This window comes from Haliaeetus leucocephalus, unplaced genomic scaffold (genome assembly GCF_000737465.1).
Source record: "Haliaeetus leucocephalus isolate CR32 unplaced genomic scaffold, Haliaeetus_leucocephalus-4.0 Scaffold13, whole genome shotgun sequence".
In the NCBI taxonomy this organism is placed as follows: Eukaryota; Metazoa; Chordata; class Aves; order Accipitriformes; family Accipitridae; genus Haliaeetus; species Haliaeetus leucocephalus.
This window is the reverse complement of record NW_010972449.1, coordinates 2791900-2817140: the sequence shown is the minus strand read 5'-3', so window position 1 is coordinate 2817140 and position 25241 is coordinate 2791900. Positions and strand designations below refer to the sequence as shown.

The 25241-nt window shown below is 40.2% G+C and overlaps 1 protein-coding gene across 3 annotated transcripts in view; it reads right to left on the bottom strand.

Moving 5' to 3' along the window:
- Positions 1–25241, bottom strand: part of DEPDC5 (DEP domain containing 5) — a 48320-nt gene that overhangs the window by 6474 nt on the left and 16605 nt on the right. For 2 of the 3 annotated variants that reach the window (XM_010575034.1, XM_010575042.1), the window contains exons 23-39: positions 23876–24079; positions 23221–23356; positions 21422–21519; positions 17938–18003; positions 16420–16576; positions 15100–15260; positions 13921–14038; positions 13585–13752; positions 12488–12707; positions 11467–11600; positions 10505–10613; positions 7578–7640; positions 5832–5983; positions 4973–5050; positions 4405–4537; positions 3455–3563; positions 2946–3170 (exon numbers count right to left, since the gene is read on the bottom strand). In XM_010575034.1, coding sequence (XP_010573336.1) covers positions 2946–3170; positions 3455–3563; positions 4405–4537; positions 4973–5050; positions 5832–5983; positions 7578–7640; positions 10505–10613; positions 11467–11600; positions 12488–12707; positions 13585–13752; positions 13921–14038; positions 15100–15260; positions 16420–16576; positions 17938–18003; positions 21422–21519; positions 23221–23356; positions 23876–24079 — 2331 coding nt within the window. The remainder of the gene's footprint in view (positions 1–2945; positions 3171–3454; positions 3564–4404; positions 4538–4972; positions 5051–5831; positions 5984–7577; positions 7641–10504; positions 10614–11466; positions 11601–12487; positions 12708–13584; positions 13753–13920; positions 14039–15099; positions 15261–16419; positions 16577–17937; positions 18004–21421; positions 21520–23220; positions 23357–23875; positions 24080–25241) is intronic. The other variant, XM_010575050.1, reaches the window with a different exon arrangement.

Here is a 25241-nt window from a genome sequence, read left to right as displayed (position 1 = left end):
TTTTGCTTAAGTAAAGATGTGCACCATTTTATATGGTCAGCTTTTAAATGACCTTATAATTTAATGGCTTAATGGCATTTAAAAAAAAATGGTTGAAGTTCTTCCTCAAGGTAGATGGAAAGTTCCCACCTTCACTTCTATTGCAAGTTAGCTGGAGACAGTTTTCAAAGTTATAAGAAAATCCTTTACACTGCTATTACTGCAGCTTAGGAACAGGAAAAAAAAAAAAAAAAGGAAAAAACCAGTAAAAATGGAAGAACATCACCCAGTTTTGTTTTGTACATAAGATCTATTTTTGTCTTTTGGAAAAATGTATCATTTGCAATTTCTGAGTTGGTCTGGTATTGTCAGAAAGACCAACATCTTGTGATTTTCTTTTTCTTGCTCCTATTCAGTGGAATATCACTGTGAATGCAATGCTTGTCGTTACAAGGTTAAGGTGCCAGTTTTGTAACAAAGTATGTTGGAAAACAACATCCCAAAAGCTGTAAAGCGAAAGCAGCTCAGTCAGCTAGATGTTGGTCATTAGCTAAGAGGTCAGTGATAACACCACAGTCCAGTGTGCCCAAACAAGCACACTGTGAAGAATGAGCTCCCTGCTCCCTTAGACTGTTCCTTTTTCCAGATAATGCAGACTCCCCATTAGGGCTGGAGCTTCTCTCTCCATCTTGCCTGCAGCTGTAATTCACAGGTAAAGCAACAGGAAAACAGTCCAACCAGGTGAGCTAACCAAAAGGACCTTAAAAACTGATGAGAAATATCCATGTGTCTGAATTCAGAAGCTTTAGATTAAAACCAACTTAATTTTAACAGAATAAACTCTGGCTTCCATAGATCTGATTTTAAGAGGACTCACCTGCTTCCCAATTGTCTTGTACCAATGAGTATTTAACTAATGATTTATTGAGTAAATCGGAGAGGAGCAGGCAGGTTATTCTCCAGTCACAGACTACGCTACAATTGCTAGTGCATGCATTGCTATAAATCAAAAGGGACAAGATTAGGTATATCACAGGTCAGACTTCCACTGGGAAGGGAAAGGGGACAATCACTGGGCAAGTGATAGGGGAATTGGGAGGGATAAAGATTTTAGAGATACATGGAGCTTGTTCCAGAGCTCCCAATGCTTGCATGCAATTTTATGTCACAGCCTGACATTTAGGGAAGGTGGGGAGAGGAAGAAATAAAAACCACAACCAAATCAAAGCCAAGAGAGGAACAAATGAAGTCACGTGGACCAGAGGTCATCTGGGTTTAGTAAAGCTTCTTGCCTCAGATGAACTGCTAAAGTTTTTTTTGGAATACTGTTTAGAAGAGGGACAGCACAGAAACATCAATTAAACCAGTTCCTTTGTAAGAAAAAGGTTCCACACTGGATTTTTCTTCAAGAAACTATTATTCCTGGAATAAGCAGACCGCATGTGAGCAATCTGGAGGCATTTTTCATTCATCCAAGGACTGCTAATTAGTTAAATAGCAGAATGGACACGATTCCAACTGAAATGAAAAAGGAGGGCTACAAAGGTGTGTAACTACATCACATCCTGAAGAAATACACTCTTTCCTGACTGGCATTAAAGAAAAGGCAAGAGGGGCACTAAAGCACCCTTTTTTCTTTGCCCATTTCCCTAGGTGCAAGCTTACTGAGTGTCAGTCTTCTCATCTCACAAAAGTGGACAGACATAGAAAAGTAAAGTGGGTTTCTTGGGCTAAACAGTGAGTAAGAGATCAAAGCAGGAACAAGATCTGGCCCAAGCACCTCCAGCCATCACAATACTTTCATGCCAGCCTATGTTCAGGCTTCAGCTCTGGCCAATCATTGACCTAATGAGGTTGGATACTAGCCAAGGCAATGGATTTATCATGTGACAGGGAAAAACATCCTGCATATGTTGGCTTCAGGGAATTAACCACTAATTCAGACTTCCTATCCCTTAACACTTTCTGATGCTGTTCCTCTTCCAACAAGGCTTTCAGAAATACACAAGGATTACTGTAACTTCAGGTTTAAGAGATACTATACCAGCAATAAGTCACTTCTCTTCAGCTGGTCAAATATACAAAACAGGAGAACAGCAGAATTTTCTTTTTATGCTTAACTGATAGGCCTTTAAAAGATGCATCTAAGTAAATCTGAAGTTGCAGTTCCATAGCAATGATTTTTCTCGTAATTTTAAACAGGGAAAGAAGAAAAAAAGCAAGTGACTCAGGCTGGCCTGGAAATGCAACAAAAAGCTGACAAAGCAACACAGTCAGTCATGCAGCCAGTATGTTTCACGGGCTGTTAGTGGCAGTCAGTGTTATACTTCACACATTACAGAACTTCAGTTATTATAATGGTATCTTGGCCAGCAGCAAGATCTTCCATATGCAAACCCTAATGCTTCCACACTGCAGGGATCATTTGTAGCTGGGCTTCCCAGACTGAAATATAAGGAGTCTGGCTATGCATGGATCAGATTAGCTGAGAAACCTCCATCACATCACAGAAAACTTCTAACACATCTGGATCTCACTGTGGCTTTTGCCACTAAGAAGCAGTCAGATGTGTCATTTAAAGTAAAGTTTGGTTGCTTTGCTGTTCTCACAACTTATCACAACTCCATGCTTGTAACAGGTTGTGAAGAGTCTCTCTGGATCTGCAAGGAGACAAAGTCAGTATTTTCCTCTCTGAATTCTAGAGGATGACATGGCAGGGGAGGTCCAGGAACAAGACATGTTTAATACTGTATTCCAGTACTCAGAAGCAGAAATTGCCAGCTCAGCCAGTGAAACACACCTCCAGCATATGAGAACAAGTCCACGTGCAAGACACATGTAAGGCCAGCATGAAATTTGCAGCTTTATTGCTGGTCCACGTGAGATCATACCCTTGGCTGGCTGCTCTTCCCCTTTCAAACTATCCCCTTGAACTTCCCCAGCTGTCACCTGTGCTGTGCATCTACCTAATAGTGCAGCTGCCTGGCTCCGTCCTCCGAAACTGCGGCTAAAGGAACTGTGCCTACTTGCATAGGAGGCTGGGCGGCTGGGCAGCCAGGGCAGGAAAAACGCTGGGATTTCCGAGTGCAGGAGCTCTTCTGCCACAAACGCCACCTCAAACCATTTCCTCTGGAAGGCGGAGAAGTCATCCATGGCAGCTGTGTGCCACATGGCAGGCTGCTGCATGCCCACTGAACAAAAAGCAAGGGGAAGGACAGATTGCAGTTAGAAACAAGTGTTCAAGATTAAGAAAGAGATGTAGTTCTTTCTGAAAAAAAGAAGGAAAAAGAATTAGGTTATGTTGTCTGCAATTTTTTTTAATTCAAATAGGCTGAATTTCTTTTGACTCTCTTTAGAGCAGTGTTTTTGGTTGCTCCCTAAATGCATTTCTGCTGCAGCACCCATAAGAATCAAGTACAGCTAGTGATTATGCGAAGGGATAATGAGGAAAGTCTTGTAATAACACAATGCTGACCTCGGTCTGGTTCTTTGTCCACAACAATCTTGTAAAAATAAAAGCCATAAATAAAGGTTCGTAAAGCTTCTCCAGATGCATGGACAATAAGCTGCTCTTCTAGCATTTTCTGAACAAAAAAAGAGAACAGAGCAAACATGATAAAAAAGGAGAAGTCACTCTTCCAGTTACATGAAAAGGTTGCTAGAGAACATTAGGAAACAATTTTCTTTTTCTTGACATCTTTTTGCCCAGATACGTGCCTAACGAGAATATCAGCAATGTTACCAAGTCCTTATCTCCCTAGGAAATTGTGTTTGACTTTTCCACAGATATCTGGCTTCCTCCCTTACCCTGTTCTGGTTTTATAGATGGATTTATAGGAAGATAAGAGATTGGAAACATTCTAGGTTCTCTGTTAATTGATATGGGATCTCAGCAGAGGAATGAAGTCCAAAACATTTCCAACCTTCTGCCCTGACACAGTTCGACAGAGAAGAAAAAAAATTCACGAACACAAGCAGTGTATCTTGCATAAGGTGTGTATACTTCAGCATCCATAAAAGAGAGGTCATATGCTGTTTTTATTACAACTCCATTAACTAATTATCAGAAGAAAAACAAAACCTAAACCCAAACCAAATCACACTGTAGTGCCTCATAATTCTAACACAATGGAGAGTTCTTAGTAACTACTAGCTAATTGGAGGTTATACACAGAACTGTCATCATATATGAGGTGGAAAAAATAATATGTATTACTGCTGAAGAATACATTGCTGTTTCGTGACAGGGAATCCAAAAAATGTCATCATTACCTCATAGTCTGTTGAACACTGTTTTCAATACCTATCAATAAGAGGATTTTAGTAAGAAACAGAAATTATTGCTACGATTTCCTCTACAATTCTACTTTCGTCACAGAGTGAGGTATTTCTGGCCCTCCATATACCCCTTGATAGTTCTCTTACCTGCATTATGTCAATTGCCATGGCTTGGGTTTGCACACCTTCCACATTATTCACCAGCCAGTGTACAACTTCTGCACTGATGAAACAGTACGGAGAGAGGCCCTTCTGTTCAGAGAGCAGCTGGATCCCTGTGCTGAATCACAGCAAGTCACACACATGTTAACACAGACTGATTGATAGTTCTTCTAAGTTACAAAGACAAAAATCACTGCTGGGGAAAAAAAGGGGGCTAAAGATACATGTCAAGAAACACACCATGCCCCCAGAGTGACATACCATTAGCTTCTGATAACAAGATGAAGAGCTGACATTGACAGCACTTTAGCATCTTACTGAGAATTCTTGCTTTGACAAGATTCTGGGATTCTAATAATTGGAGTCTCTGCAGCAATACTTGTACCTCAATTTCTATAAAATTCCTTGTTGGAGAGGTTGGAATGGAATAACAAAAGGAAGCTTAAAACTCTTCCACAGCTGACATGCGGCTCTCCGTTGAGTGACTCCATGCCTCATGTCCTCTTACAAAACATCGAGACAGATGTTAAGCATATTTATATTAAAAACTTACGTGGGGTGTTTCATGGCTTCAAGAATCTCTATCAAGGTGGAGGAGGAAGTCAGAGTGCTTGCTGAACACTGCTGAGAGCTGGGAAGTAAACAGAAGCATGTTCAAAAGTCAAGGAAGCTGCCAGATTTGTTCAAATATGCCTATTTAAGAAAAATGCTCTCTCCTCTTCCCAACAATGACTTTGCCACATTTATTTCCTTCTTCATCTCAAGAAGGACAACTAAAAGCATCAGACCTGCATTTCCCCCTGAGGTCGTCAGGTCATTGCTATATTGAACCAATGCACACTGTATTACATACAGATGTACTTGGGAGCAATTGAGAGCAAACATTTTGAGGTTGGCTTTTTTTTTTTTTGTTACTGTAATATATAACTGCAAGAAGCAGGTGCTAACATAGTTTATTTTCAATGTTGCTTCCTCCCTGGTGTCTCGCCTCCAGGTTAGAACCTCTTGGATTTCATCAACCTACTCAATCTAACTAGACCTGCAGGGCCCACCCCTTTGCTAAAACAGACAGAAGACAGATGTCAATTCAAAGCCTGGTTTTCTGCTAACTGATTTCAGAAATGGAATTTCTTTGTTCTTCATTTCTTGAGGAATGAAGCTCTTTTTGTGGGTGGGGAAATCAGGCCTTGTGTTAATTTAATTCTGGAAAACTGGGTTGCAAGGCTTATTTTACTACCACTCTTTCTGCATGTGGAAATGCTGCAGTAAGGTCTTGTGACAAGTGCCTTCTAGTGCTGACAGACACAGCACATCTTGTTCTCAGGTTCCTGTTTAAGTGCCCATTCCTTGACACCAGAAAGGGGAATGTAACTGAACAGAACTGCAGTACAGCACTACTGTGCTTTTCTTACCTGCCTTCTGCAACACCAGCTGTGATATATCCTTGGTCTGCAACATTCTGGGAACTTCCCAAGGTCTGTGTGTTGCTCCTATCAGGTAACTGCCCCATGGTTATCAATGTGTTGCCATCAGAGGTTGCAGGAACTGATTGATCTATAGAGACCTGTAAGGAGTAAACACAGCAACATCTTTACGAAATTTATGATGTAATCCATTTCTCATTTTCTCCCCTCCCTGCATCATCTCAAGCTCAAGTTAGTTAACAACAAGCAATACTATAAGGCAAGCACAAGCATAGGCAGAAAGGATAAATACAGTCTTAGTTTTGTCATCACTACAGAACTACTGACAAACACAAAATTCAGACCCCAGTAAGAGGAGGATCACCAACCCAGCAACAACTGTGTTGAGAGAACTACTGGCAAACCAGCAACACCAGTCCCAACCTAACATTTTCAACTTGAGTGAATAACTGTGATTATAATCATACAATGGACAGAACAGGAAACTTAATCACTACAGAAAAGTAGTAAGCCGTTAGAAAAAAATCATTTCAACTCTAACTCTCAGACAAAAATATGCAAATGTATCACACGGAATTCAAGTTTCATAATGCACGAAATCAGCTCATCTTCCTTCCTTTCTTAGGGTAGTATCAGGAGGCTGGTTGGCACCCACCCACACCTATGTTGCCAAGACAACAAGAACACTTTCCTCCCGCAGGAACGCTTGCACTACTCCAACGGTAGACTGAATAGTTCACAAAATTAACATAAAATCATTTCAAAAAGAACATGAATGCTGAAAGATTCAGCAAAGTACAGGCTGTAATTGCCATCTGTCATTAACACGTATGGTTTAGGAAAGGCATCTTATATAAAAGCTAGATAGGTGGGGGAGAGAAACACGAACAGCAGAGTAACTCAGTAACTCAAGCTGGTGTAAATATGAGGGCTGATCTGCCACGATGAATCCACAGCACATGCACAGCTAAAAATCACAAAGCTGGTAGTTTGACTTAGGTCTGATAGCCAGACCAGAGTCCTTTATTTATGTCATTTCTCACATCCCAAAGATCTCTCACTCTGCAACGGCAGATGCCTGTTTTTGGGCAGCCAAAAACGGCAGATGTTCCAATGTGGAATCTACGGTCCCTACAGCCAGCTAAATCCACTCTCCCTTCTCAAAGCTCACTTCAACCAGCAGTATTTTCTATGGACACTGTGTTATTGCTAACTCCTAACCGGTGTTAAGTGTACAAACAAGTTCTGTCACGATGACTCTTTTAAACCAAAATGACACCAATATTTTCAGCCCTCAGTTGTTTAAGAATCTAAGGACACAATTTGACTTGGATCTCCCAGAGCCACCACCTGTCAGTCAAATACCATAGAAGAAATTTAGCAAGAAGGAGATGAGTAAGCTGTTGCCATTTTGTTTAGCAAGGGAAGATGGAAAACAAGCACTTACTGAAACACAAAAAGAGAAGCTTCAGTAGTTGACAAGACAGTACTGCAAAGGACGGTAAGGCAGGGCACATGAACATCCAAAGCACATCACAAACATTGAATGGTGGAAGGAAATAGTCGCATCCACCACCACCAGTCACTTTGTCCTGCTAATGTTGCACATCTCCCTCTCAACGAGCAGATCTGGAAACTAACACAGGTTCCCCACGTGGCAAGCTCAGGACAACAAATGCTTTCCATCACCTCTGTCCAAAAGCCAGAGATGACAACACCCCATTCAAAACTAACCTGTGAGTAGAAGGTTGAAGCTGTACGTGGGCTGCGAACAAAATCCATAAAGAAGGCCCCATCCTGAAGGCATCAGAGGAAGTAGGCCCATTAATGGCAACAGCAACAGGAACAAGGAGTTGAAGAAAAGCAAATACAAGGTTGTGCAAATACGAAATGACCACAGAGAGAAAGTATGAGGAGAATGCAAATCCCAAACAGACCCAGAACATCTGATGCAGCAGAACGCAAAGCATCAGGAGTTACTCACACACATACCCTTACTTTCTCCCTCTGTAACAAGACATTGCTCTTCCTTAGCACAGATGCTTTTCCAAAGTTTTGAAAACCACACTGATCAGAAGCCAATTGAAACTACAGCCTTCCCTCCACACTTCACAGGAGTAAGGCTTGAGCTCTAAATTATGTGGGTTTCCAACCGAAATGCAAAGCTGAATAGTGATACAGAAACCTGTAGAACTGCATGTGTAATGACAAATATCCAAAGGAGAACAGCTTTTTTTTCTAATCTGTCAGTCATTCAAATGATAAAGAAGGAGAGGCAAAGAAGCTCTTTTCAGGAAGCACACTCTTCCTCTCAAATGCAGGTCTGGTACGGTGCAAAGGAAAGGGAAAAAAATTCATCGCAAAGATCTTTCCAACATTGCGTTTAATACTTGATGCAAAATTAAACAGATACTGCCTGTGCTATGTTCCCCACCTACTTGCAATCCCTGGATGAATTTATCCCCGGCTGCTATTCAAAGATGTGTCAAGATTCTCTTACCACATAAGACAATGCAGTGGAACTCAACTAGATTTTCATTCCTTATTTGCAATTCTTTATTCTGTTCCCTAGGCAAAACAGTTTGTCTAGCCTGCAATTAAGATGATGCTTACCCTGATATGTACATATAAAACATTTTCTGGAAAGAATCAACGCCAGGGTTATATGGCTGGCAGTTTACGCAGTGCAGAAACAGAGCCAAGCACCCTGTATCCATAAGGGCAAAAACTTCCCAAACAGATTACGCATTAAGCTAACTCTGTTAAAATCATACTGTACTGCCTAGTAACTGGCTGAAGTGACTTGTCAGTCCTACTCTGAAACAGAGTAAAGGTGGAGCCAGTGGCTCAGGTTTGTTTTGGAATAACTCCAGCACTGCATAGCATCCCAGAAAAGCACTTGCTCCCTTGGCTGCTGACAGAGCACACAGCTGTGACAATTTGTCAGTATTTTGGCTGCAAGGCTCTCAACAGCCAATAGACATAGCCATGCTGGTGAGCCCTAAAGGAGTTGTGTCGTCCTGGGAACGAGGCACACACTTGCTGATGTTTCCCAGTGAGCACAAAGTTGGCTGATAAGGCTACCTGTCCACTGGCACCTTTCTAACAACTGTGAAACATCAATTTGGAGATCCCAATAGCTTCTCTCCCAGTCCCTACGTGTAAATATTTATAGGAGTGTTTACTACTGTAACGTGAAAGGCTTTCAGCTGATAACGCACTCTTCCAGATTCCCTGGTTAGCCCTCCGGAAAGGCTTTTGAATATAGGTACTTTTAAAATTACACAAGATCTCATTTACTTATTTGCAGTTGCTGCTTGCACAAAGTCTGCTACTTTGTTTCCAACACACCAGTGTGCTATTGCTACGGAAGCCCATTTTGCCTTTTTCCCTCTGCCCCACAGAACAACCAGGCACAACATGCTTCTGTTCCGTGTCCTATGTCGAATTTTCACTGGTTTTACTGGTAGAAAGACATATTTACAATTTCTGTATTTAAAGAGGGAAGTTTGATGAAGTTAATTTTCCAAAATGGTAGAAGAGGAGAATGCAAAGCCTGAATTATGATCTGGAAGTTTGCAAACATGCCTCAAGTCAATTTCTGCACCTATTTTTTCCAAGCCTAGCACGACCTGCTCCAGAATCTCATCTGAGTTTTGCAAACACTCTCATTCTACAAATAGGTGTCTATTACTAAGATGACTACGGTTACTCTATCACTTCAACTAGCAATATCCAGGTCTCCAGAGTAACACAACACTTGTCCCTCCCTGGTGGTGGCAGAAAAGGGTGGATGTCAAAACACTAGATGCTAAGAGAAAAACACTGAAAGCGATGGTTAAGTTGGTAGTGGGGAATCTGAGAACTTTTTCTTTGCAATACTTCAACTGTTGAACCCAAAGACAGGTCACACTTGGGGATTGTATCTTCGTTCAGTTCCTTGTTACTTTTGCTGAAAGACCTTCGTGCCAGAATACAGAAAAATATTCAAGTACTTCTGGCTGGACTTAGAGGTGGAGTTTCTGCCCTCCTGGCACTCACAGGACAGTTGACAGGAAGGCTGAGAGACAGCACAGTCTTTTCTTTAAGTGTCTGAAGAAAGCTCCAGGAAGACAGTTTTCTCCAGCCTGGAGTCCAGCCAGTGAAGGAATTACATCTAAATCACTACTCAGGAACACATCCCCTCCTCTAAGCAGATGCAAGTGACTGGAGTTCCTGCTGTTAAAATTCCACTGAAGCCTCACACAGTCACGGTCTAGAGCTTCATTTTGCTCTTAACGACAGCCTTCATACAGATGCAGACAGCGCTGTACTACTAAATCTAAAAATCAAACCCTGACTGAAATGAAATGTGCTACTGGAAAAGGAAATGGACTAATTAACAAATACCACTTAAATTAGCAAAACACAATGAGATAGCATCCCAGGGATTCTCTCTCATTGTCACAGTGTTAAAGAATTGAAGGATGGCTGTGCCCCAACCTCTTCTTACACCCTGGCGCACAAAGCCTTAAGAGCATCCTCGGTCCAGGACCAGTCCTTGCTGGATTAGAGAGTAAGATGTAGCATGACATAGCCATGTGCTTAGAGAAATAACCTTCTATTATTTGACAAATGCTTATGTAAAAACGCTAGCTAAAGACACACCAGAAAGTCTTTACCTTACGAGGGCTGTCCATATAGGTAGGTGTGATAGCAATGCTCCCACTCTCCGAAGGCTGCCCAGAGCTCTTCCCAGAAAGCATTGCTGCTTGCTGCTCCCCCAGTGTCCTAAAACAAAAGGAAGGAACGCAGAGTTTGTTCAAACATACTCTGTGTCAGCTTCCACCTGAAGGCAACTGTTGAAGAGAGGTACTACTGCATTTTCAGACATTTGCTTTCCCACAGTCTGAAGCACAGAGTCAATCCAAAGTTCTGTAAGTACTTTTTACCCCACATAAACAACATGGACACTTGAACTTACTCAGTTTTATTATGCATGTGTAATACTACCTTATTAAAAAAATATTAAAATCTCATATGTATTTAACAGCAACAATGTTTTAAATTGTGTTTACAGCATATCTGGTATTAGTACTCTGAGTTTCTTTGAACCATTCTAGATCAATACTGAGAAAGAACCTCAGAAGTTTCACAGGTATTTGAATAGATGTTATCAGTACAAACAAGCTATTTTCTTTAGGCTCTATTTGTTACCCAGTGTTTATACTGAGACCACTCAACTGGTGTCATGAATTTGTGTACACTTATGTCCCAGCTAAGCTCTTCTTATGTGGATACAACTGTACTGGCAAACCACAAATAGATGACAAATCTGATGTGTAATGGACTGAAATGCTACTTTAAAAGATGCTCCTTCTAAATTACCGGACATTCACTTCTCTAGTCTCCATGTTCCTTTCTAGTCTTTGATATTCATTCTATTAATGGAAACATAACACAAGGAAGTCACTGGAAAACCCCAGTATTTCCCCAGCCGTGCCTGTCACAAGGATACTAAAGAAGCAGGATCCCACATCCCTTTTTGAGGCAAAGTTCCCCAAATCTGCTTTAGCCAGCCCAGGTGGAATACACAGGAAGGATATCCTAGTGCTCTTCACACAGCCTAGTTGTAGAGACTCACTTCTGACTGGCTTCCATCTGCAGCAGAGCTGAGAGTGCTGAGGTTCCTTTCTTCCCAATGGGAGGCCCAGACTGCTCCAGAGAGTGGGTGGGAATTGGACCAGCAATCTGCAAGCCTTTCATGGCAGACCCTTTCTAACAAAGAAAAAATGAAAGCACAGACTTTAGTCAAGCTAGGCTTAACTAGTACGCAAGAACACAACAGCTCACGTCAGCAGGTCTTTAATAGGTACACTTTAAAAAGGGAGTTAAACCACAGGTATACAAGAAATGGAACAGCCTAGTGTCTTGTGTGGATGCTATTCTCAAAATAAAATGGATGTTATTTTGGAAAAGGTGGATTTGCTCTGAAATAGATTATGCCATTCTGCGTGTGAATTGTAAGAGAATTTGATACGCACTGACCAGTTTCTCATCACCCTCTTGAAACTACTGTTCACCAGGAATTCACCCATATGGTTCGCTTTTCACAATTCATTTCCTAAGTCTGCAGCACACAGTCAACCCAGCTAGAAGTTACCAGCTTAACTACCTCACAGATCCCTTTTTATCAATTATCTGCATCATAAAGTGCAATAACACGTCCAGGCTAACCACACCTACAGCACAAAGCAATGCACATTTGCAAAGAGGTGGCATCAGGCTTATAGTAAGAGAACATCAGCTGAGGAAAAAATAGAGCATCAACAGACTAAGGCATGGCTTTGCTATGTAGAAGGGCTTGGCTTCTCATTGAGTGAGCTAACTGTTCTGATTCTGGTTCCAGCCACAGCAGCATGGGATACACATTCCAGGTAAATGTAATTAGTTCAAGAATAGCAAGGTGTTAGCAAGGCCATACTATTTGAAATCTGAAATAGTACATTAGTCAGCACTATGCTTTATGCATGGATTACCCACACATACACACATATACCCTCCAACTTGCTTGGGATTGTCTTAAAGTCTCTCTGCTAATGCTTCATTAGATGGTTCGGATAAAACTCAAACTCAGCTTCTCACCCAACTAAAAGCTGACTCACTCGAATCATTCGATCAGATCGATGGCGTCGACGAATGCGGTTCAAACCCTCCACAAAGCGAATGAATCCATCCAGGAGCTGCCACTCCTCCTCATCAGAACGGGGCTTGTCACCGTACACATCGCAGTGCACTTCTCCTTCCATAATGCGCTTTGTGGCACTGATGCAGGCAGGCAGAAGCAGAAAGCGGGTCCTCCAAAATTTCAGTGACTCAATAAGGCTGAAGGAACATGGAAGACAGGACAGAGTTCAGCACAGTTTCCTATGAAGGATTTTACAGTAAGTAAAATACATATCTATCTGCTGTAAATTTCAGTGAGTAGTGACAATCTCATTCTGCTGTCCCTGAATGAGAACGAGCAGATATGCAAACAAATGCTCAGCAATATGAGTATGACTGTGAAGTATTAAGAAGTTGACAGACAAAAGACAAAACAAGGCTATCTTCAAGGTAATTGTATCATAGAAATACATTTTCTTTTCTGTCAAAGATAGGCTACAACAGCTTTTTCTCTAAAAATAAGCAAAGAAAAAGGAATTTTAAAGGTACACATTAGAGTAGGAAACATTTTGATTGAGACGTGAAAAGAAACAAAGATAGGTTTTGTTGAGAGAAGATATCAAAAAGGATATTGATACTAGTGGAGATATTCCACATTGCTAATAAGAAGCCCTGCTCTGCATAGCTTAGGAGTAGGACTACAGTCAAGCTAAGCCTAGGACTCAAGCAAGCCTTCAACAGATTCAAACTAAATGGAAGTTTTGAGTCAGATCCAGAAATGAGTAAGAAGCCAAGAAAAGCATCTGTGTGGTACAAAATGCCATCGTATTTCTTTGCATTTGTAGCAGAGGAAAAAAAATAGTTTATGCTGAATTCCGCAATCAAGACTTTGTATCAAAGATCAGATAATGCAACAGCAACAGAGTAAGATTTCTACAAGGCAACAGCTGCTAGCACCATACAAGTGAAAGCAGGCCAGTTACTCTCCCTGGAGTATTGAGCATTTGTGGGTTGAACGTGTTGAAGAAATTTTAGGTCAAAAAGGAAAAGAGGCAATTAGGACACAGAACAGTCTGGATGGAAAAGGAGATCTCACCTGAAATCCTCAGAGCCAGCAGAGCAGATATACTGATCCAAGTAATTCCACTTGTACTCTTCTAGTCTCTCATGGGAAAATTCTACCCAGCAAGAGACAAATTCAGAGTCAGAGTGTGACGGGCACAAGCTGTAAGTGTAGTTTATCTGAGCAGATTCGTATGGATACCTAAAAGAGAAGACGCAAACATTAACCTCAGCATCATCAATAGCAGTGCTTCTCTTTCGTCTCCTGAAGACAAAGAAGGTTCTACAGTCTGTTCTTTCAAGCAAGTACAGACAGCTGGAAAAGCATGTTCATCAGAACATTGATAGCAAACAGCTCAGAGATACTCACTTTGGGAGGTATCGAGTCACAGTAATTATTTTGTCTTTTAGTGTTACTTTGTGGAAAGTACGGCCCATACTCAGCCAGTATTGATCTTCTTCCTCAGGTCGATTTCTTGATACAAGACCTAATTGTAAAAAGCAAAACATACCCCCTTTCAGCTTACTGCAATAGTCAGACCTTTGTCAACAAACTGTACCTATAGAAAGAGACTCTAGAATTGGGCTTCTGAACTCAAGACAAACTAAAAGCCATCTTTCAGGCCACCTTTTTAAGGAACATATGCACAATGAGCCTTTTGTTCTTACAGTTAAGATTTCCTACTATCACAACTGAAGAAGGGGGACATTCACAATTCATACATGACAAATATAGACCTTCTCTAGTCAGGACAACTAGAGAACAGTCCATATGAAGTGCTGAGAAACTGGTGGGTATGATGGTAAAGCTGGGCTCCACTTTTGCTTCCTCTCTGTTCTTCATTCCTGGAACTAACCACTTAAGCTCGGCACTTTACCAAAGGAGCCTTGCTGTCTGTTCCCAAACCAGTGAATAACAGTCATATCCTATTCATGTATATTCCCTGCTCTATGAACACTGTATCATGCTGACTTGTCTAGAGAATATCCAGAAAAAAAGGCAGAAGTCAAACAGTAAGTCAGATTCTCTCAAAGGAATATGATACCCTCTTAACCCACTCCAGTCCTCTGGGGTTTAACGAGGTTTAGCTGACTCATGGTTTCAGGACAATGAAGCTTTACTTGTCTACATGGAACCTTCACAGCTATTTTAGAGTTGGGAAACTGCTTCTAGTTGGGAGCTTTAGGTCTGTCTTCTGCAGTCACCATATGAATTGTGTTTAAGATGTATTCCACCAAACGGCACTCAAGCCATATTTCATTTGGGTTCACCATCATGAATGAGGCCAGTTTCTTATTACAGTTCAAAAGTCCTGCACCTGTTCCTTCATGGTGCAGCTGAGTTGTTTGTGCTGCCCCAGATCAGGCTCTCCCCCAGCAAAGATTTTCATATAACAACAACAAAACAACCAAAAAAAAAAAAAAAAGAAAAGAAAGAAAAAAGAACAGAGGGCTTCAATGAGCATCTATGCCCAATTCATAGGGGTTACTGGGACTGGCAGAAGGAGAGAAAGACAAAAGACTGAATTGTCAATACGAAGTCACTCACCTCGACTGTAAAGGGGACTGCTGCTGAGCGGAGGTGGCACAGTTGAGGCTGGTTTCTGTGGTTTGGATTGCACAATAATTTGATAGCCTTGCATGAGACGCTGACAAATAAACTCCTCAAACACCTGTTGGGCTGTCATCTGCACTCCTTCCTCATCTCTCCTGAACACAAAGGTTAAGCAGACTAGAATAAGGAAGCTGACTACACACCTATTCTTAGCTCTGCATTTCCCAATTGAGGATTTATGCCTGCACTGGGCTCTGTGCAAGTGGAGCCCTCTGCCTGTGAAAACCAACCTGCAGGAACAGGAGAGAAAAATGGGTACCTTTCTATTTTCAACAGGTGGTAATTAGCTGTCTGGCAACACTTATTAATGCCTTTAAAAGCAGTTTTGCAACTAGTAACAAATTTGCTTACAACAGTTGTTAAACTTCCAATAAATTCACCAATGATCACTTTTACAGCATTTTGCAGAGAATCTCTGTGCAGTTTGTAAACATTCAGCAGAGCTCAGAATTACAAGTGTGCAGGCAATGCTCCACCTTCTCCCACAGCAGGAAGTCTAGAGCACACAGAGATTAAAAGACACATCACTATGGCATCTTATTACAACTACTTCTGCTCTGAACTTCACCTTCCTGCTATAAAGGGACATCTGACATGTCTTCGTTAATCCTGCTATTTCCTGTGCATTTCAATCACTCTAATATTTTTGTTTTGTTCCCATAAGGCAGCAACGTGAGCAGGTCTTTCTGATGTCTTACAAGTTGTGGCAAGTTTGAAAAGTGTTTAAGAAGATGAGACAGCTTCAGAAAAAAACCAAACCAACCCTATTAAGGAACAGTTACCAGAGACCTCCAAGACAAGCCGAGAAGTTCTACTTATCCCACTAACACTATTTTCCACAAAGATTCTTTAAACTAAAATCCCTGAAAGTGAGGATAAGCATCTTAATCACCGTGTATACACATGCATTTGCTCATTTACTGTTTCCAAAATATTTTCTAGAAAATAGATTAACAAAAATAATAGCTTGAGGTTGATTTTTTTGATTGAAACACAACAGAACAAGAGATGTAAAGTTTTGTACGCAAACAATTTCTAACATAAAATCTGCAGAACACGATACTGTCAGATGGTAACATCAGAAAAGGTGCAAAGTTACCACTGAAAAGAGAAAAATCTAAGTGTTCTGCTGCTAACAATGTTAGCCATTCGTCTTTCTCTTGTACAGTCTCCAAAGTGTTCCTCTTCCATCAACTGCGCCTTAAGCGCTTTGAATCAATGCAAGTTACTTTACAGAGAAGGTGCTGGCCAAACCTGTCAATGTCAGCTTCTGGGAGGAGATCATAGCAACCCTCAGTGTAATCATTCTGCAGACTCTGACGGTCAGGGAAGTAGTCCGTAGTAAGAGGGAGACATGCCGGAGTAGTGAGAGATTTCCAGTCCACTCCAACTGTACAACAGAAGCCTGGCACTACGGGGGGAGCAGACAGCGTCAGAACTGCCTCGTTGTATCATTGGGGGGGGCAGACAATGGGGGTATATATGGTCACCCATGAAAAAACAGGGTGCAGAGGAAGATGAAAGAAATGTGTGAAGAGGAAAGTTAGAATGAGGGACAGAAACAGAGTTGGCATAAAGTCAACAGGGACAAAAAGGGGGTGGAATGGGAAGGGAAAAGGAAAGTAGGACGGGAAGAAGGGAGGGAGAGAAAGAGACAGAGTTTGTTAAACAATGCAGTGCACATGCTAATTCAATCCCATCATGCAAATGGCATTCAAAGTTAATACATTTAATTTTCTCTTGATTGAAAAGCTAGAGCTGACATAGCCGCCACTCTTTCAAAATTACAGCGAGTCAGGTGCAGTTACTCATTATTAATAAAACAGATCAACATTCCAAGTCTGAACAAGACCAGCTTTGCATCCTAGACAACTGCAGAAAGAGCTAGGGATGAGGAGAGAAAGAATGACAGACCAGCCTCTTTCTGGAATAGTACAACAGCAGAAAAGGGAGTATTTCTGTAGTTACAAAAACAGAAGACAGATCCACAGGAGTGGGAAGACCAGAAAAATAGTGACTTGAAAAGCAATCTTTCCCCACACCCTTTCCTAGAGTTATGTTGCAATTTTGAGATTAGAGATCTAAAACTAGACATTAAAAAGCAAAAGCTAACTAAATTATATCAAATCTTCAATTCACTACTGCACTACATTCTAACCTGCCTCAAATGATCTATATGAAGGCACTTGGCCAGCCACTATTTCTTAACATCTTGCCATAGAGATCTTACAGACAGAAAGTTATTTTACTATAAAAATGTTAACATTAATGGCAGGAACACTGTACAAGAATGTAATACAGGACAGACCGCTATAAGGAAAAAAAAAAGTTTTCTTAAGCAGTCACACACTTATTTCTGTATTAGATGAAGACAGATATTTCTCAGTAAATGGTAACAAATTCAGAAACTGACTGTACTACTTCTGCTTCAGTTAGCTGGTGCCAAGTAAATTTTTCCTATTGAGAGGCAGGTAAGAGTTCAGCAGTTTTAGCTTTTTGCATAATAGTGTCTGGTAAGGAAAGAATTTCAGATGTAATACAACAACCGGTTTCATATATTCTTAAGAGATATAGAACTGCAATCACAGTGAGACACACAGTACAGGGAAAACCTGCAAATTACTGCAGGGCAAAATAACATACTGCCAAAAGCCAAGTAGGCTCCTCAGTTTCTCGCCTACCACCTCCTGATGCCTCTATATATGTACATGCCCTTTCCCTCCCTATCTTCCCACCTATGCAAACTCTTTTCCAAACCTTTCTCCTGCTTACTTGGATCTGGAGAGTTAGAGACAGCATCTTCCAAGGAATCCTTGTTCTGAGTTTTGAGGTTCATCCCTACAAGAAAGAAATATGTATTTTATTTTAAGCAATTGTGCACTTCACTTTCATTTCAAATAAAAATAAATCAAAAGCATGCAAATGTTTTAAGAATATGGCATTTTTCTCCTTAGAAAGAACTCAGGGTTCTGCACAGCAGAAAAATACAAAAAGGCAACTAATGAGTAAAAAAAAAAGACATCTTTGATGAAATTTGAGTATCTCATTAGAAGTGTTCAGTAGCTAAAACACAAGCAAAAACAACCTCCCTGAAATGGTGAAACACATCTTGAAAAGCAGATACCATAAAAAAGCAAATAATAAAGAAGAGTCACCTGTAATCATTTAGCTTGCTAATCTCAGGGTCTCAGTAGCTAAGTACTTTTAAATACATCCAGTACTCAAAACCAGGATCTTTTTTATTGGTTTTCTGATTTTATGAGCACAGGATAAGTTAAGAGGAAGAATTTTATAATACACAGGAGCAGCAAGAAAGAAAATTGTAGCAGACTGACTCAGTAGAAGAGAACCCATGCATAAGATTCTAATTATCTAAGACTCTAAAGAGTCTAAGTGATTTATGAAAATCACAACACAGATTTACTCCAATTCCAACATTTTTAGGCATAAACTACCAGTACGCATTCCAGCTCTCTGCCAAGGGGTGGGGAGGAAACAAAACAAACAGTTGATCTTCTTGACTCAGCAAATACAAACTACCTCTTTATCCCTTGCGAGGCTGAAAATTTGAAAAATATTAATTAAGCCTTCAGTTCCCCTAAATAGGTCCAATATATTAACTACAGACTGTTTAAAACTACCATGTTCTCAAAAGGCAGCAACTTCCATTATGTTTCAACCTGCAAGACATACCTTAGTTCACACTTCACTAAAAGAATAGTAAGGAAGTTTTTATTCATTGCGAAGGGAGACAAAATAATAGCTATCGAAGAGGTGCTCAATTTTTGAGCAAAATTCAGTTTATACTAAACTAAGACTAATAACGGACTTAAGACTAATGAAAATTTATGTTCAAGTTTTGATTAGGACTTAAGACACTATGATTTTTCTCACTATCAAATGGATTCATTCTAAGCAGCCCACTAACCTGGAAAACAGATACTAAAACTACAGCTCAGTAAACACCAAGCCAACATGATGCTAGGGTACCCCTTGACCAGTTCTTCCTACTCCCCATTTCACATCTGTCTGCTGTATTTGCACCAGTATTTATGTAGGTACAGTGAAATAATCCATACGGCAAAGAAAAAAAAACCAGTTACTCTTCATTTGGATCAGTTCCCTGAGCTGGTTCACCACGTAGCTGTATAAACAGCTGTTGTGGCACATAAGAGGAAACAAGCAGCTAAGGAGACAAGAAAAATTTCCGGCTTAAAATGCATTTATCAAAATACAAATTTCAGGAAGCCTCCAAATATTTAAAAGAAGCCACTTTTATGAAACTAGTTTATGTAGATTTATCCAAGAAATTGATATCAACATCATAGATGTTACTCTAAATAGCATTTACTAACAGAAAGGATGGTTATCTGCTTCCATGATGATGCCAGTAGAACAGCAGAGGAGCTGGCTCAAATTGGCATTAATCTTTCACCAACTCCGCTGGTGCCATCTGCCATCTAGTTAGGGAATTGCAACGAGATTTATTTGCTCTGAACTATCATCTACCATCTGCTGGACAATAGAGACAACATACTGAATGTCAGCGTAAATAGATGGGGTGATTTTTTCACTGTGAAGCCCATGTTGCAGCAAAACATGCTGTGGGCAGCAGAGGAGAACCAGACGAACTGAAAAAATCATATTTTTGGAAATTTAAAAAAAAACCAACAAAACAAAAAACCCAAACTGTTTCATTTCATAGGTGACTCAAACCATAAGGGAGGAAACATAAGTCAAATCACTGAGTCACAGTGTGGTAGCTACAGATGGCTAAGGGCATTTCTTCAGGGAAGGTGCTCATAACCACTGTCACAAAGACAGACACAGATTAACTTCCACCAAATACGTGATTTATATCCAATCTACAGACACAAAAGACTTCTATAAAATGCAAGCATGTTTATTGCCAGGATATGCTCTGCATCTACGTTGTGCAAATTGTATCCAACAGCTGAAATGCAATTTAGCAATTGGAAGAACAAACAGCTTATCTGGAAGGCAGGGGAAAAAAAAAAAAGTAAAGCAAGAAAATGAAATGTATTCAGATTAAATTCACAGAAGGAAACAACAGCACAAAATCACTTTAAATGAGACTATGTGAACACAAGAAAATTAAGTCTGTTAACTTCTTTATGGCTCTTCAAGGTATGAGCATAGGGGAAAACATAATTGTTTTCATCCAAATGTAATTCAGAAGGGTGAAATTTTTTAAAATAATAAATAATAATAATAATTTAATAATAATAATAATTTTTTTAAAAATAATCTTTGAATTGGTTTTGAAAAAAAGAACAGAAGTCTTGAATGCTATAGTTCAAAAGATCAAATTTTTTTCCATGTGCCTATCTAAAAAACATGTCCGTAAAATTAGGAAGTAGGTTACAAAAAAACAGACAACACAACAGAACGCTTAGTGTGGCATATTGTTCCAATTACAGGATTCAAAAGAAATGTTGAGAATTTCCACTAATTCAGGGGTCTGGGTAAGGTAAGAAAGACAGTGCTAATCTTCAACTGAAAGTACAGACATGTGCCTTCTCTCAAAAACGTGATGAAATATTTCAGGCTATGTGAATAACATTTAGTATAAGCAGCGCCATGTTCAAAATGCCTAAAATCTAGAGAAAGTGCTTTTGTAGATAATGACAAGAAATGCTAGAAAACACTGAATCCCAGAACTTACCACACAAAATAAACGTGCTTTTTTACAGCTTCTCTCAAAACCTAGACAGGATCAAGCTTTATTCTTTCCATCAGCTTGTATATGTAATATACATAGATATTCAAACAAGTTTCTTAATCCAAAGGGTGACACCTTAAGGCAACCCCACCCAGAAAAAGAAGTTCTGAACAATACCGGTGCATATTTAGTTATTTTTTGTGTCTGGATGTCAGTGCTTTGTTATTAAGGAACTAAGCAACTGCCTGAGAGCTTATCATATGTAAACAATAAGCATCCTACTATAGTAAAGTTTATAAGACATACCTAGAGAAGTAGAAACACATTAAACAAACAAACAAAAAGAACCCAAAAAACAACCACCCAACTCAAAAAGCTACCACGCACCAAAAAGTCCAAGTAAGAGCATTAACAGATCACTCAGAGTTGAAAGCTGTTTTTCCATTATTGATTCTTTCTACTTTGTAATGCCTGGCCCGCCCACCTTCCATGACTTCTGGCTCTACTACTTTGTCACTGCTAATAAGGAAGGGCCTTCTCTCCCAACTCCATGCTCTATTATTGCTTTGTTACCTGCACCGTTGCTGCCAGCCAGACCGTTAGAGTACTCTTCTGTTCCGCTGAAGCTCAGGAAAGACGCACTGTCACCTGGATGCCGAGAGCTGATATGCCTAGAGAAAAACAAAATAGCCTGTATTATACAAACTTTCCTCACTCATGCCACTCCTTGCTTTTAATAAGGGCTGATATAACAAATAACAAGTAATCAGCCTGCCATCTCAGCTGAGCCAGTGGTGAAACCATGTTCTTAATGATGTTTGTGGAGATGGTAACAGGCACAAAAGCAGCACAGAGAAGGCCATAACAATATTCCATATCTGCCCATATGTGTTTGGTCTTTGCCTCTAGCAATAACCAATGCACTGTCTTTGCAGGACAGTGGACAACCAGCTACTTGCATACCTCCCAGGAGAGAAATAAAACTTAGCTAGTTATTTACAGAGCTGATTTCATGGTCTACAAAACCAATATTCCAGACTGAGCAAATTGCTTTGGATGAGTACATCATCCACAGAGATGACAAAGAGATCCAGAAAAAGAATTATCAAGAATGACACAAGAGATTGGCGTTAATGACAAGATACTTTACCACACTTGGATGTACTTATGAAGTAATAAAAAGGCAATTTTTTTTTTTTTAAAGTAGAACTAGGGAACAAAGTTGGTGAAGATGATGCAACACAGAAAGAGAATAGAGTATTCTAAAGGACAATACAAAGTATAAGACAGGACAACAATTTCCCTATAAAAGAGAAAAAAAACCCCAATATGAAAGACTAATTAGGCAGTGCAACCCCCTGAAGGAATTCTTGAAGATAGCAGGAAAAAAACATGAAAATTAAAAAGGCAGAGGATACCAGCAGTGTACTCACTCACCCTGGACATCCAGAAACAGTATGTAACATGAATTTCTATAAGCGTACAAGAGGAAAGAAACACATAGCTGGAAAGATACCAAAGTTAATGATGAAAGAAACAAACTCATTGGGAATTCTGAAGTTGCCTAAGCTACAAAATGGTTTTGGTAAACAACATTTAATAATGAGTGAAAAACACAGACAAAATGTTGTCAATAAAAGAATAATCAGATAAAAACCTGATAAGGTAAGGCTATCTGGAGATTGGAGAACAATTGTGCAGCTTGAAAAATGGCCTAGGTGAAGTGAATGATCTAATTTCTCTCACTGTAAAAACAGCCTCCCCACGACTATGCCACATCCAGTAACACTGGGATCTTTTTCTCTTCTTGGAGCCAACAATTAATATAAGCTCCCAACACTGACCAAAGCCTGTTTTTCGAAAGAAAACTAGTTTACGAACACAGGTACTTTCATTTGCAATCCATCCCTGATGTTTATGATGGCTGTATTTCTTATCAGCATGGGGAAGATGGGACTGAATGGATAGCACTGAAATTGCTCAACAGTTACTGTGAGGCAAAGCTATGCCCTGTGCTAAAAAATGTTCTATTCGAGGATGACGGTCACAGCTATTGGGATAATAAGTCAAAATGTAAAGACACAGCAATTTTGAACAATTCCATGAATGATGCATTGTATTGCATGTGCACTGCAAGCCCTATGTGATAAACAACCATCTTCACCAAATTAGGGGAGGTAAACCATCTCCAGCCTTGCCAAAAGAGCTTTATATCTCAAAATAAAAGTATATATTGCATATGTGGCACTGATACAGCGTATTATTCAACTTAAAGATCACAACCTGTAGCTGCCTTACTGTAACATATATAAAATTTTAAGGAAAAGGGATGTTCATGCAAAGTCTACACAGATTGATCCTAAGGACCTCACCTGCCAGTTGCCTCGTGGTAAGCCAGTTCCAGTAGCTCAGCAGAGGAATGCGTCAAATCCTGCTGCCCGTTGCCCTGCATTTCTGCCATATTCTGACGGGTTTGATGATGGATCTGGATAGCTTCTCCTGATGGACCTACACAGTTACAGTTTGATCATTAATCACCACATCTGAATTGATTCCTCAGTTGCTTGTACCCTCCTTTTGTCAACAAATATGCAATGCTAACTAATGGAAATTAAGAAAGCATCTTTATGAACTCTTCAAAGACTTGAACCCCTGGCATCTTCTCTGAAGCCAGCGAAGCAGAATATTCTTCTAAACATTTTGGAGGGCCTACTTACAAGGCACTAAACAAATATGAGAACAATTCAGCACCTGAAAGTCAACCCAAATTAGTGTTACAATTCACTTCAACAGCCTCCATCTACTGTAAGATTGTTCCACAATACCTGATGCTGCAAGTTTGCCAACAGATGGTAATATTTTCAAAAAAAAAAAAGGATCTCTGATTTGTCAAGCTTATACACTTTGTTCAGCCTCTGTTACAGTACAGAGTACTTCAAGACATGAGAGTTCACGTTGGTTCTCTTGTGTTAATGCTTGGACAAGGAAAAAGTAACACCAATCTAATATGCTATGAAACAGACTTACCCACAGGAAAAGTGTGCATCCAGCGCCTCCTGTTAGATGTAAGTTTCATGGGCATGCGAGACGGGGCAAACGGGTTTATCAGTGCTCGCTGGGGTGTATATCCCCCAGGCCGAATGTGCAGCATGGATTCTGCACTGCCAACATGGAACCTCCCAGGGGCACTGGAGTCACGTTGCTGAGATTCCAGCATGTTCTCAAGGACATCTAAAAAATACAACTTAAAGTCAGCATGAGATCATGCGGAAGCCAAGCAAAAGAGAATTAATTGCTTAGGGATATAACGATTGCGCAGGCTAAGTGGGAATAAGGAGAGCTGAGGAGTAGGCAGGGAGAGAAGCTGAAAACAAGTTACAACACAAACAAGAATCCAGACAAGAGAGAGTATTATTTCATCTGCCATTACAGCACTGCTGTATACTGTGTCACTTTATACTAAATGAAGCCATAAAGAAACCACTTGCTAAGTCAACTATGAAGAATTACTCAGAGCTTTGAGAATTCCTGAGAAATCAAGACTGACACACCAGAAACTTCAGGATGAGTTTCGTACGTCAGGAGATGTACAGGCAAAAACATAGCAGAAGCTACAACTGAGCAACATATGCCTTTTTTGTAACATTCAGATTTGACCACTGAAATAAGGGATTACTTCCAGAAGACATGGGACACAATCTCAGCAAGCTAGCAGTTAGTCACTACTATTCAATGTAGAAAAGAAGTGCAGTCATTTAGAAATAGGAGAGAGAAATAAACCAGATGACTAAGTAGCAATTACTCTGTTCAATAAACAGAAATCCCAAAGAGAAGGGTCTCATTTACCACTCTATACTGTCGACTAGAACATGTGAAAACCCTCAGTTATTCTGACTCTTCCCTTCCCACCAGTCCTATTCCACACACATCCCCATCCAGTTGCACACCTTCAGCTGGGTCACAAGGCTATCTTTCGAACTAAAGGAGTAACAGAAATACAAAAAAAAATAGTGTATATTAACTGACAGCAGGAGAAAACATGAAAGGTAAATGTAATGTGAAGTACGCTATGTGATAGCAGTTCCACACCAGTAAATCCAGTTCCTGTAACAGGATGAATATGGTATCAGGTGTCATACAGCATGACATAAAAACCCCATAAAGAGCCTTCAGGGACAGAATTTTACAGAAGACCAAGCAATTGCAGGAGGAATACAATTTACCTAGAAATGAGTTGGGCCTGTAGAAGATACTGCTTACTGTCTGAGAACAAAATTAAACTGGAAGGAGACTGCCAGCACTGCTAACACACCAAGATAGTTCAGCAGTACATTGTCAAAAGGAAGGATCCAGAAAGTGACTCTTAATGACAACAAATCCCTATAGAGAGAAG